General features: G+C 62.1%; 2 protein-coding genes across 3 annotated transcripts in view; both read left to right on the top strand.

The window, feature by feature from the left end:
* The window catches only part of ALDH3B1 (aldehyde dehydrogenase 3 family member B1), an 8,288-nt gene extending 3,440 nt beyond the window's left edge, over positions 1 to 4,848 (top strand). The window contains exons 6-8 of the mRNA XM_029957054.1: positions 297 to 463; positions 2,831 to 2,930; positions 4,144 to 4,848. Coding sequence (XP_029812914.1) covers positions 297 to 463; positions 2,831 to 2,930; positions 4,144 to 4,334 — 458 coding nt within the window. The 3' untranslated portion in view covers positions 4,335 to 4,848. The remainder of the gene's footprint in view (positions 1 to 296; positions 464 to 2,830; positions 2,931 to 4,143) is intronic.
* A 1,251-nt stretch (positions 4,849 to 6,099) lies between these two features.
* On the top strand, positions 6,100 to 10,470 carry NDUFS8 (NADH:ubiquinone oxidoreductase core subunit S8). 2 transcript variants are annotated; one of them, XM_029957055.1, is made up of 7 exons: positions 6,100 to 6,164; positions 7,217 to 7,262; positions 7,353 to 7,403; positions 8,451 to 8,540; positions 8,618 to 8,790; positions 10,079 to 10,207; positions 10,281 to 10,470. In XM_029957055.1, exons 2-7 carry the CDS (start codon positions 7,217 to 7,219, stop codon positions 10,410 to 10,412), a joined length of 621 nt encoding a protein of 206 aa, XP_029812915.1. In that variant the 5' UTR covers positions 6,100 to 6,164; the 3' UTR covers positions 10,413 to 10,470. The 2 variants fall into 2 exon arrangements, with proteins under 2 accessions (XP_029812915.1, XP_029812916.1); XM_029957056.1 differs by lacking the exon at positions 6,100 to 6,164 and adding an exon at positions 6,421 to 6,504.
* Positions 10,471 to 10,955: the final 485 nt, after the last annotated feature.

The raw sequence follows: 10,955 nt of genomic DNA, 5'->3' as shown, positions 1-10,955 counted from the left end.
AGTCTGGGCCACGAGTCTGGGCCCCGAGTCTGGGCTGCGAGGCCCCACGGCTGCACTGGCCGAGCCCAGCCTGGACCCTGAGTCTGGGCCGCGGGTCTGGGCCGCGAGGCCCCAGCCTGGACCCCGGCTCCGGGAAGACCGTTCAGAGAAGCTGGCACCCCACCTTAGCCCCGGCCAGCCTGGAGAACCCCTCGCCGTCCTTCCTGGGGGCTGTGGGGACACCGTCTGGCCCAGAGGGTCCCCGAGCCCTGCCCGAGGCCCCCTCCCCAGGGCTGAGCCTCCCCCTGTGCCCGCAGCCCCCACGGTGCTGGTGGACGTGGAGGAGACGGAGCCAGTGATGCAGGAGGAGATCTTCGGACCCATCCTGCCCATCGTGAACGTGAGGGGCCTGGACGAGGCCATCGACTTCATCAACCGTCGGGAGAAGCCCCTGGCCCTGTATGCCTTCTCCAACAACAAACAGGTGGGGGCCCGGGCGGGGCTGGGCAGAGGCCAGCGGGGGTGGTGGGTGGTGACAGCAGAGGCAGGTGGCTCTAGGACTGGAGTGGACCAAGGGGCCTGGAGGGAGGGTGAGGGGTCCTGTTTCTCTGGGACATCACGGGAGTTCTGGGATGGTGGCACTCTTGGCGCTGTCACTGTCCTTTCTCCCTGGGGCAGCCGCGCCTCCTCTCCCTCCCATCTCAGCCACTGTCTCCTGGGCCTTTAGTGGACAGTCCCCGGGGCCCTACCCCGGCTTCAGTGTCTCTGCTCCATCTCCCTCATCATCTGGGCTGGTGGACAATGGTCCCCTTCCAGTACCTGGCTCATCGAAGGCACACGTGGCATGGGGTGGACCGACCAGGGGAGGGTGAAGGACCGCACAGGCAGGCGGGACAATGAGCCCTCCCCCACGGCCCCTGCTCATCCCCTGCCGGCCGCCTGGGGGCCTGGGGCATCCTCAGCTCAGGGTGCCCCCCCCCAGCTCCCACCAGCTCCCTCGTAGGTTGGACAGTGCATTCTTCAATAAACTTTTATTCTGGAGTAGTTTTAGGTTTACAGAAGGTAAAACCCAGTCCAGGGAGCCGCACTCTACCCCGCAGCCAGTTGCCCTCATTTAATGACGCGTATGTTGGTCCCAACTAAGAAACTGCAGCTGCTACGTTACCTTTAACTATACTTCGTATTTGATATGGATTTTGCCAGTTTTCCTTTCAGCCCCAAGATCCAGGCTAGGGTCCCACTTTGCGTTTAGTTGTCGTGGGTTTTCTGGCCTGTGACCATGTCTCAGTTGGGGAGGTACGGACAAGGCGTCCGGAACATCGCCCCCACTTCCTGTGGCCTGTGGTGTTGCTCACGAAACAATCACCGCGGAGGCAAGGGCTGGCCTCCGACACCCTATCAGGGATCCAGAGGACCCACACATCACTGGTGAGGTTAACCTTCACCGCTTGGCCAAGGTCCTGTCCACCAGGGTCTCCAGCAAGAGAACTTGCTCTTTTTTTGGGAACAGTCACTAAGTCTAGCCCACGTTCTGCAGGAGGGGTGTGATTAAGCGAATCCGTGCACAGATCACCTGGAATCTGTTAGAAAGCTTTGGCTCTGGAATCCCTTCTTTGTACAGCACAGACTCTCGGGCCTCTGCTCTAGCCTCTGGGTTCCAAGGCGACACCTGATTCGTTTCCTTGCCCACGTTGTCCTGCTGTGGGCAGTGGGAGCTGCTCTGTCCCTCAGACCCGCCCACCCTCTGTCTTCGGGCCATTTCCTTCCTTTCAGGGTCTACAGGATGCTTTGGCTCATCCTGTATCTCCCCTGCCCAGCCCTAGAACCAGCCATTCTCGAAGGAGCCTTGCTTTATCTGGATAGGACTAACTTTAGGGGGGCACCCAGGTGACTCAGTCATGATCTCACGGTTTGAGTTCGAGCCCTGCTCTGGGTTCCAAACTCTCTCTCCCTCTCTGCATCTCGTGGGATTCTCTCTCTCTGCCCCTGGCTCACTCACATGTGCTCTCTCTCAATAAATAAAATAAGATAAAAAATAAAATAAAAAGATTAACTCGAGAAAATGCAACCCCGGTTTTCTGGAAAGGGGTTGTCTGGCATAGTGACTTTCAAGCTTTCCTGAATGCCCAGCACTGCCTGCGGACGCAGAGTCACACCTACGAGGCTCAGCCGCCCCCGTGAGGCACCAGGACACTCCTGTCCCATCTTCTGTCGCGGTTGCTGCTGGCATCCACGTGATTTCTGGCCCCTGATGGGGGGGTTCGCTCTACCCACCATCCAGACGGGCCATCAGTTCAGGGTCACGTGTTGTAACTAAATAGAGCCACACTTTCGGCAACGACTATCCGCTGTTTACTAATCTTCCCTCTAGCTCTTCAAATACACCTACAGGTTAGAGAGCGGCCAAGTTAACATTTTCAAAATACCAATCTGGCTTTGCCACCCCAAGTCAGTGTCCCCCCGGGCCGCACAGCACTCAGGCCAGTCCCTGGGTCTCTGCACCTGCCCCTCACTCTGCTTGGGGGGCCCCTCCCCCCTTGAGATGCCGCAGGTGCATCACGTCCCTCCTCAGGGACGCCTCCCTGACTACCTGGCATTTCACCCTGAACTCTCCATGTCCCCAGACGACCGCTGGGCTTCCTGCCTCCCTCTCGGCTCTAGGCTGGGTCCCCGCACGGGTGCCACTCCAGCAGACGCTCGGGAAACATGTTCCGAGTCAGGGAAACACGTCCCGAGTCGGGGGCTCAGAGTCGGCAACACAACCCCGCCCACTGCAGCTCACGCGGTGGCCACGCCCCTCCCGGTGGCCTCTAGCCGACGGCCACGGGCCTCACCGCTGCTTCCCTTGCAGGTGGTCAAGCGGCTGCTGGCCCAGACCAGCAGCGGGGGCTTCTGCGGGAATGACGGCTTCATGCACTTGACCCTCGCCAGCCTGCCTTTTGGAGGAGTGGGTAGGTGCCGCAAGAGCCCCGCCTGCCCTCGAGGGTACTGCTCTCCCGCCCCGGAAGCCCCTGTTACCATTGCCTCTGAGACAGGAGACTGTAGGGCTGGTCCAAGCAAGCCCACTGCGCTGTGTGACCTGGGGCAACCACGGCCCCTCTCTGAGCCCACCTCCTCCTCAGGGAACAGCCAGACACTGCCATCGGCACCAGTCTACTCTGGGCACCTGGGCAAGTGACTGGCAGGGCCTGGCAAGCTGTCCAGGTGGGTGTTGACGCTTGCTGGGAGTGGCCGGTGCCACAGGACCACACGGCGGGCTGAGGCCGACACCGTGGCTGTGTGCCACCCCCCGTCCTGGGGCCCCCACCTAGCCCACCTGGCCTCCTGTCTCCATCCCAGCCCCTCCTCCCCAGGGAAGTGTGGCAGTCTGTCTGTGGGCTACTCCCCCAGGATTGAGCAAGGCCCTGACTCACTGCTTCCCGAGGCCCAGCTCTTCCCCGCCTGGCAGCGGGATCCTGCTCCGACCTCCTCTCCCCATACCCCTGCCTGCTGCCCCAGCCACACTGAGCCGTGCCCAGGTCCCTGCGTGCCGCAGGCCACCCACCTCCAAGGCCCTCTGAGTTGTCCCCACGCCTGGGTCCCTCTTGCCCACACTGAGCCCTGCCCCTTCATCTGGTAAATTGTACCTCCCTCAGACCTCACTCCCGCCAGGAAGCCCTCCCTCGATGCCCCCACTCCACCCATCCTGGGTCTCCCGGCCTTGCAGTGCCGAAGCCTGGCCTCGACGGCCTCCCCACCTTGCTACTTCAGACTCCCAACACACCGCAGGCCTTACTTTGTCCACGGGTCTGAACACCCGCCCAACTCCCACAACTCTAGGAAATGGGTGCCACAGTCATCCGATGTCACAGACAAGGAGACTGAGGCCAAGTCAGTTACCCAAGGTGACAACAAATTCAAAGGTGGGATTCGACTCTAGGCAGTCATTCCAGAATCCACACCCTTGACCACTGTCTACCCATCTTGCCCCAGCACCTGGGGGTCTTTACTGAGGTGCTGCTGGTGCAGGCTCAGCGCTAAGCCTATTTCACAGAAGGGGAAACTGAGGCTCAGAAGTGAGGGAACCCTCCCCGGTCAAACTGCGCGGGACTGGCAGGGACCCCGTCTGCCCGGCACCCGCCGGCTGGCCAGGGCGGGGCTGACTGCTGTGTCCCCACCGCACAGGCGCCAGCGGGATGGGCAACTACCACGGCAAGTTCTCTTTTGACACCTTCTCCCACCACCGCGCCTGCCTGCTGCGCCGCCCCGGGATGGAGAAGATCTACTCCATCCGCTACCCGCCACACTCACCTCGCAAGCTGAGGATGCTGCTGATGGCCATGGAGACCCGTGGCTGCAGCTGTACCCTGCTCTGAGCCTACCTCGGGCACTCGTCTGTGAGTCGGCTGCCCCTGCCACCAGCGGCTCATAGAGACGTGGCCTGGGCTCCACACACAAGGAGGAAAAGACCACAGCTCGGACTGGTCTTGCCCTCCTCCCTCCCGGGGCTTCTTTTCCAGCCCTCAGCCTCCTCCCTCGGCTGCCTCCCGTGCTGGGACGGGGCCACTGTGAGGGAGCATGGGAAACAGGGCAGTCGCCGGCCCTCTCCCTCCTCCCATCGAGCCACCTGTGTCCTAGGGAGAGGCCGGCAGACAGGGATGCCTCTGCGCCAACCCCCCTCCTGTGGAGGGTGTAGAGGGGGCCCTGACATCTTCCAGGCCACACGGCAGACCTGCACCTGCAGTGGCCCAGGCTCTGGGCAGAAATCCCTGCCCTCCCTGAGTTGTCTTTCTTTTCTATCTGCACAGCGGAGGTGATGTCTTGGCACCTCCGGAGATCGTCACGAGGATTAGATTTTGCAGTTTAATAAATGAATTGTTGACCCCAGGCTCCAGGCATCTTGTCTCCTCCTTTGTGTGGAGTGAGTCTGTCTCCCATCAGGCATCTTGGGAGTTCTGAGCATAGTCTCGTCCCGTTCCCAGAGTGGCTGGCCCTGGGTGCCTTCCCCTCACCATATCACATATAGGAGTCACCCTCTTCCCTGTCCTGCTCACTCTCCTGGGCCCTGATGCCATGAAATGGGTCCCTCATCCACTCACAAACCAAACTAGACCGTGGGGGCCCCCTGCTCAATGACCCCTTCTCACCTCCCAAGTCCCATCCTTGAGAAAGTCCTGATGGTTGTACAATGGCGTAGAACCTGCCAATCCACACTGACCACCAGGCCTGGAGCCATCTATCACCTTCCCTTCTCCCATGGGCCGACCTCGGGACACCCGAGGATCTTCCCAAGGCTCACTGGACCATGCCACCTCTCAGCCTGAGCCCCTTCAGTGGATTGCAAGTCAGGACCCACAAGAGTCCTTGGGGGGGCTCCGCAACGGCCCTGTACCCTCACACTTGGCCTGTGCTCCTTTTCAAGAGGACCTCTGCACACGCCCTGGGCACTCCTGCTCTGCCCTCGGCCTGCCCCGCTCCTCCTCGTGGTCAGCCTGGACATCACATCATTCAAGAAGCCTTCCATGACCTACTCCCATTCCCCCCATAACACAGAGGCGGTCCCAAGGGCCTTCTCGGTGCCCGCACCTCCGGGGACCCTCTGCCACACAATCAGTCCACTGGCAGGAAATAGGTTTGGTGGCTGTTGAGGGGCAAGGATCCCGAGTCACAGATGCAGGTGGGATTCGGGCGGCTGCATTTTGCAGGCCGTGCCTCATCTCCCCGTCTGTAAAGCGAGTATAATGCTCCACACAGGGCTCCTGGGTAAGGGTTTAACGCCGAGCAGGCCCGGCTCCCGCGGAATCACTGCCCGCCGCAAGTCTCAGCACCGTTATCACAATCAAGCCGGGGCGGCCAGCAGCCCGCCTCCAGCACTGGGCACCTGGGTCCGACCCGGAGCCACTTCCTAAATCACGCCCCGGATGTCCCGCCTGCGGCGGTCCCGAGTGCTCGCTTATTGGCCGCTCCAATCCAACATGGCGGCGCCCTACGGAACTTCAAGGGCCTGCTCTCCCCTGGCCAATCAAAGGAAAGATACTTCTGGATCCCGCCTCCTTCGGCTGCACCATTAGCCAATCAGACCACATCTTACAAGATGAGCGCGGAAAAGGTGAAACCAGCCGGCCCAATGGTAGCACCTCGGAGTGTAGGCTCCGCCTCTCAGCGGACTGGCAGCTCAGCGAGGGAAGGAGAGGCAGCGCTTCAAGGTGGGTGTTCAGGGGTCAGCTGTTAGAAGCAGGGTCTCGGCGGCGCGGCGTCGGGGCCAGTGCGGTGCTCTCGTTGGCCCCGCCGGCTCTGCGCCCGGCGTCATCTCGGCCTGCTCAGGACCCGCGGCTCTGGTGTCCTTCAGCGCGCAGCAGCGGACCCGTGACCCGCAAGGCGCATGCCCCGCCCGCGTCTGTGGGGTCAGAGGTCACGGCGAAGGTCGGGGCAGATGTCGGGCCGGGCGCCTGGCACTGGAGTCAGCGGTCCTAAGAGATGGGCCCGAGAGAAGTCACCGGTCACGGGAGGGGCACTTTCGAGCTTCGGCTAAATGCCAGGCTCTGGGCATGTTCACCTCCCTTCGTTCTCGTGGCCTCCATTTCACAGATGAGAAAACACGCCGGGTGACCTCCCCCGCGCAAGGTCACCTGGCAGGCTAGGAGACCCGTCCAGAAGGACCTTGATGTTGGGGAAGGGAATTTGATCCCAAGGGTTAGTTAAGGCTTTAAAGGGTTTCCAGCGGGGGTGGACTGGGGGTGTACAGGGGTTCCAAACTTGTCCCCCATCCCCGACCTCCCATTGTGTAACTTTGGACAAGCAGAGCGTTACCTTCCCTGCCTTTCACGAGGAGTCCTTGTAAGGACCATATGACTGTGTGACCTGACACAGTGAGCTGTCAGTGCTGGTGGCTGCTGGCACTGTTATTTGGGTCAGCGTTGGGGGGACGAACAGGGGTAGGGGACATGGGAGGCAGGAGCACCAGCCAGGGAAGAGAGGAGGGATGGATTTAAAGATTCCTTAGCAGGAGCGATAGCTAGAACTTGGGTCCACAGATACTCCCTAAATCTTAGTGTAGCAGAGCTGGGTCGGGTTTGGGGGCTGGGAGGGGCCACCCCTGCGAACAGGGAGGCCTTGTGTGCCTCTGACAGGAATGGGGGGAATAGGAGACCAGGCGACACCGCGGCACTGGGGTCAGGGCCCCCGCAGAGCCAGACTTCCTGCGGGGACAGCTCTGGGACCCACCCTTGCCCCCCTTCCTCCGTTTTCACGCCCACAGATGCACTGCCTGACTCCAGCGGCGCTGCTTCGGGCCGCACGTGCAGGTAGGACAGGAGAGCCTTTCCTGGGGCGTGGAGGAGCCTGGCCTCCCGTTGTGAGGCTGCCGCTGCAGAGCGTCATCCCTGTCCTTCCAGGGCACCCTGGTGGCCGGAGCCTCCACAGCAGCACAGTGGCAGCGACCTACAGTGAGTCCGGGGGCACTTTGAGCCTCGTTCCTGATCCGGAACGCGCCAACGGCAGGGGAGGGGCCTGGGTTCTAGTCCTCGCTTTGCCAGAGCCTCCCCTACTCTGAGCCTCCGTTTCCACTCTGTAATGGTGATCAGGATGGAATGATTCATGGGGACAGGGTCTGAGTTAGGGGGGTGGGGAGCCCTCCCTGTGGCTGCACAGGGGGATCTCAGCTACCCTGCGTGGGACGGGGCGGGGAGCTGCCGGTGTGAGCCTTGGGTGACTACCCTCTTCAGCAGGACCCCACCACCCAAGTCCCTTCAGTCCCCTTCAGCTCCTGGGTTCAGATGGCTGCCCAGACACCGGGAGAGGCAGGCAAGGATTGCCCAGAGCCTGGGGCAGGCCTCTGGGTGCTTGCTGAGGCAGGCAGTTTTGGTGAGCAAACAAGCCCCTGGGGGCGGGGGGGGGGGGGGGTTGGAGTCCAGCTAGAAGGAAGACCGGGTCTTTTCTTTTACATTTTTTAATTAAAAAAATTTTTTTTAATGTTTATTTATTTTTGAGAGAATGAGAGAGTGAGAGAGGGCCAGTGAGAGAGAGAGGGAGACACAGAATCCAAAGTACGCTCCAGGCTCTGAGCTGTCAGCATAGAGCCAGACATAGGGCTCGAACTCACAAACTGCAAGATCATGACCTGAGCTGAAGTCGGATGCTTACCCGACTGAGCCACGCAGGTGCCCCTCTTTTCTTTTTAAAATAGTTTTTTTTAATGTTTGTTTATTTTTTGAGAGAGAGAAACAGCTGGAGTGGGGGAGGGGCAGGAGAGGGAGACACGGAATCTCAAGCAGGCTCCAGGCTCCGAGCTGGCAGCACAGAGCCCCACACGGGGCTCGAACCCACAAATTGCGAGACTGTGACCTGAGCTGGAGTTGGATGCCTAACCGACTGAGCCCCCAGGTGCCCCATGACCAGGCCTTTTCTCCTTGAGTCGGGTTCCTAGGGGACTTGGGCACGTGCGGCTGTGAGGAGCCCCGTCATGACGGCCCCTCTGCCTCCCTCCCCTGCAGAGTTTGTGAACATGCAGGAGCCCTCGATGGACATGAAGTCAGTCACCGACCGGGCGGCTCAGACCCTGCTGTGGACTGAGCTCATCCGAGGTGGGCCCTGGGGAAGGGGGCACAGATTGTTAGCGAGGAGGGCCCCCCACCCACCACCACACCCATGCTGCCCACAGGCCTGGGCATGACCCTGAGCTACCTGTTCCGGGAGCCGGCCACCATCAACTACCCATTCGAGAAGGGCCCGCTGAGCCCGCGCTTTCGGGGGGAACACGCGCTGCGCCGCTACCCGTCCGGAGAGGAGCGCTGTATCGCTTGCAAGCTGTGTGAGGCCGTCTGCCCCGCGCAGGTGAGCCCCGGACCCGGTCCCCGTGCTGGGCGTGCGCTGAGACCCCCGCCCCTCAGCCTTGCCGCCAGACCAGTTCAGCCTCAGCGCCACCAGAGGCGGGCTCGCGGCCCTGAGCCACGTGGTGCACGTGGGTCCTGCACTTGGGGGCCGCTCAGGGGCCTGGGCTCGGGAGCCCCAGGGTGGCCCTGGAAGGGCTCCACTTCTGCCCTGAACACAACAGCGGTTTTAGGGGCTGTGCACGTGTGCCTGTCGCAGGGCCAGCCCCAAGGACACGGGTGCCACGCCGAGGCCCTCCTTGCTTCTGGTGGCTGCTCCTGGGAGCCACCGGCTCCAGGTTCTGTTGGAGGGTCCCATGTGGAGTACCCAGGGTCAGGGCTGATGGTGTAGAAACAGAAGGAGCCAGCCGAGGCTGTTGGCCGGACCCAGGGGTGTGCCCGGCAGGGGACCCGGTGGGCACTGTGGACACGCACCGCCACACAGTGATCCCGCTCCCCGCCGAGGCTGCTCCAGGCTGCACGGTGGCCTTGATGTCTCTGACCCAGCACCCCGGCACACAGAGCGGTGTCCCCAAGCGGCGGTGGTGGTGACAGTCACCACGCAGTGAGCACGGATCAGGCCTTGTTCCCGCTCATGGCTTATCTTTAAATCAACTCTAGGATGCAGAGGTGATCGTTCCCATTTTTATAGATGAGGAAACTGAGGCACAAAGAAACCAGGCTACCAGCCTAGGGTCCCACTGAATGGTGGGCATTACACTCCTGGGGACACGTGAGGCCCTTTGAAGGTCCTTCTGGCTGTGGGAGGTCCCAGGCCTTTTCCCTGCTGGCCCAAAGCCGTGCCCAGGAGCTGAGGGTTAAGGACGTATCTTCGGGTCTGGGCTTTGACTCTCACGTGCTGTGTGGCTTTGGGAAGCCCCTCAACTTCTCTGAGCCTCCATTTTCTCATCCCTTAAAGGGGCATAAGTCAACATTAATGGGGGGGTTGACTTACTACCAACAGCAGTTGGGCTGGTCCTGAGACCCCCTCTGGGTTGCAGGTGCTGCAGAGAACGGAGCAGGCGACAGCCCTCCCCTCTGGCAGGAGGCGGTAGCAATTAGCAAACAAAAATGGCAGGGCACGGGCTAGGGCAGTGTGAGGGGGGCTCGTGGGAGAGGCCGCAGGGAAGGCACATCGGGCTGAGAGTGGGTGGCAGGGTCTGTTCCATGTCCCCAGGGTGACCCCCACCCCCGGGACAGGGCAGACACAGGGCAGGAAGGGGCGGTAAGGGGTGCCCGTGCCCCCCTCCCAGGCCATCACCATCGAGGCCGAGCCGCGGGCCGACGGCAGCCGCCGCACCACGCGCTACGACATCGACATGACCAAGTGCATCTACTGCGGCTTCTGCCAGGAGGCTTGCCCCGTGGACGCCATCGTCGAGGTGAGTGGGCCCAGGGTTGGGCGAGGCCGGGGCACAGGCGCCAGGGAGGCCTAACGGCGGCCCGCGCCCGCAGGGCCCCAACTTCGAGTTCTCCACGGAGACGCACGAGGAGCTGCTGTACAACAAGGAGAAGCTGCTCAACAACGGGGACAAGTGGGAGGCCGAGATCGCCGCCAACATCCAGGCCGACTACCTGTACCGCTGAGGCCCCGCCCCGCGGCCCCGCCCCTCGCCCGCGGCCCAATAAAAGAGCTCTGCCCGCCGCTCCGCCTCTGTCCTGAATCCTGCTGTCCGGGCCGGGCCACGCCCTGTGGACCCCTCCCCGCGACGGGTCCTTCACTGGGGCCACAAGAGGTGGCCTGGCCTCCCGGGCGGACTCTGCTGGGGCCCCTCTGGCTGTCAGCCCACAGCAGCCCTGCTGCGCACACACGTCTCCCTGGGCGATGCCTGTAGGCTTGGCTTTGGGTCTAAAAAGTGGGGGCCGCGCCTGCCCTCCCCCGAGGGCCACCCACCACCCCACCCTGCCGATGTGGTGTCTCCCAGAGCCTCAGGCAGAAGTTCATGAGGGGCAGAAACTCAGGCCTGGGCGGCCTCCCTGGGGGCAGGGAGAGGCGTGCTGGGGGACAGTCACAAGGAGGTGACACAGAGCCCGCTGCGCCTGAGCTGGCCTTGCCTCATCTCCTGCCACATCCCCTTTCCTCCCCAAGTTCCCCAGACCTGGCTGCTGGCTTGGCTTTGGCTCAGGACT

The sequence above is a fragment of the Suricata suricatta genome, chromosome 11 (genome assembly GCF_006229205.1).
Source record: "Suricata suricatta isolate VVHF042 chromosome 11, meerkat_22Aug2017_6uvM2_HiC, whole genome shotgun sequence".
NCBI lineage: Eukaryota > Metazoa > Chordata > Mammalia > Carnivora > Herpestidae > Suricata > Suricata suricatta.
The sequence above is the reverse complement of the archived record's forward strand: the minus strand, read 5'-3'. Positions and strand labels throughout refer to the sequence as shown.

Bases quoted from the DNA above. Each gene is read 5' to 3' on its own strand.
- NDUFS8 (XM_029957056.1), top strand. From the start codon at position 6,436: ATGGGCCCGAGAGAAGTCACCGGTCACGGGAGGGGCACTTTCGAGCTT. The intron at 8,541-8,617 runs GTGGGCCCTGGG...TGCTGCCCACAG, and splicing joins GTGGACTGAGCTCATCCGAG to GCCTGGGCATGACCCTGAGC. The intron at 10,208-10,280 runs GTGAGTGGGCCC...CCGCGCCCGCAG, and splicing joins CCGTGGACGCCATCGTCGAG to GGCCCCAACTTCGAGTTCTC.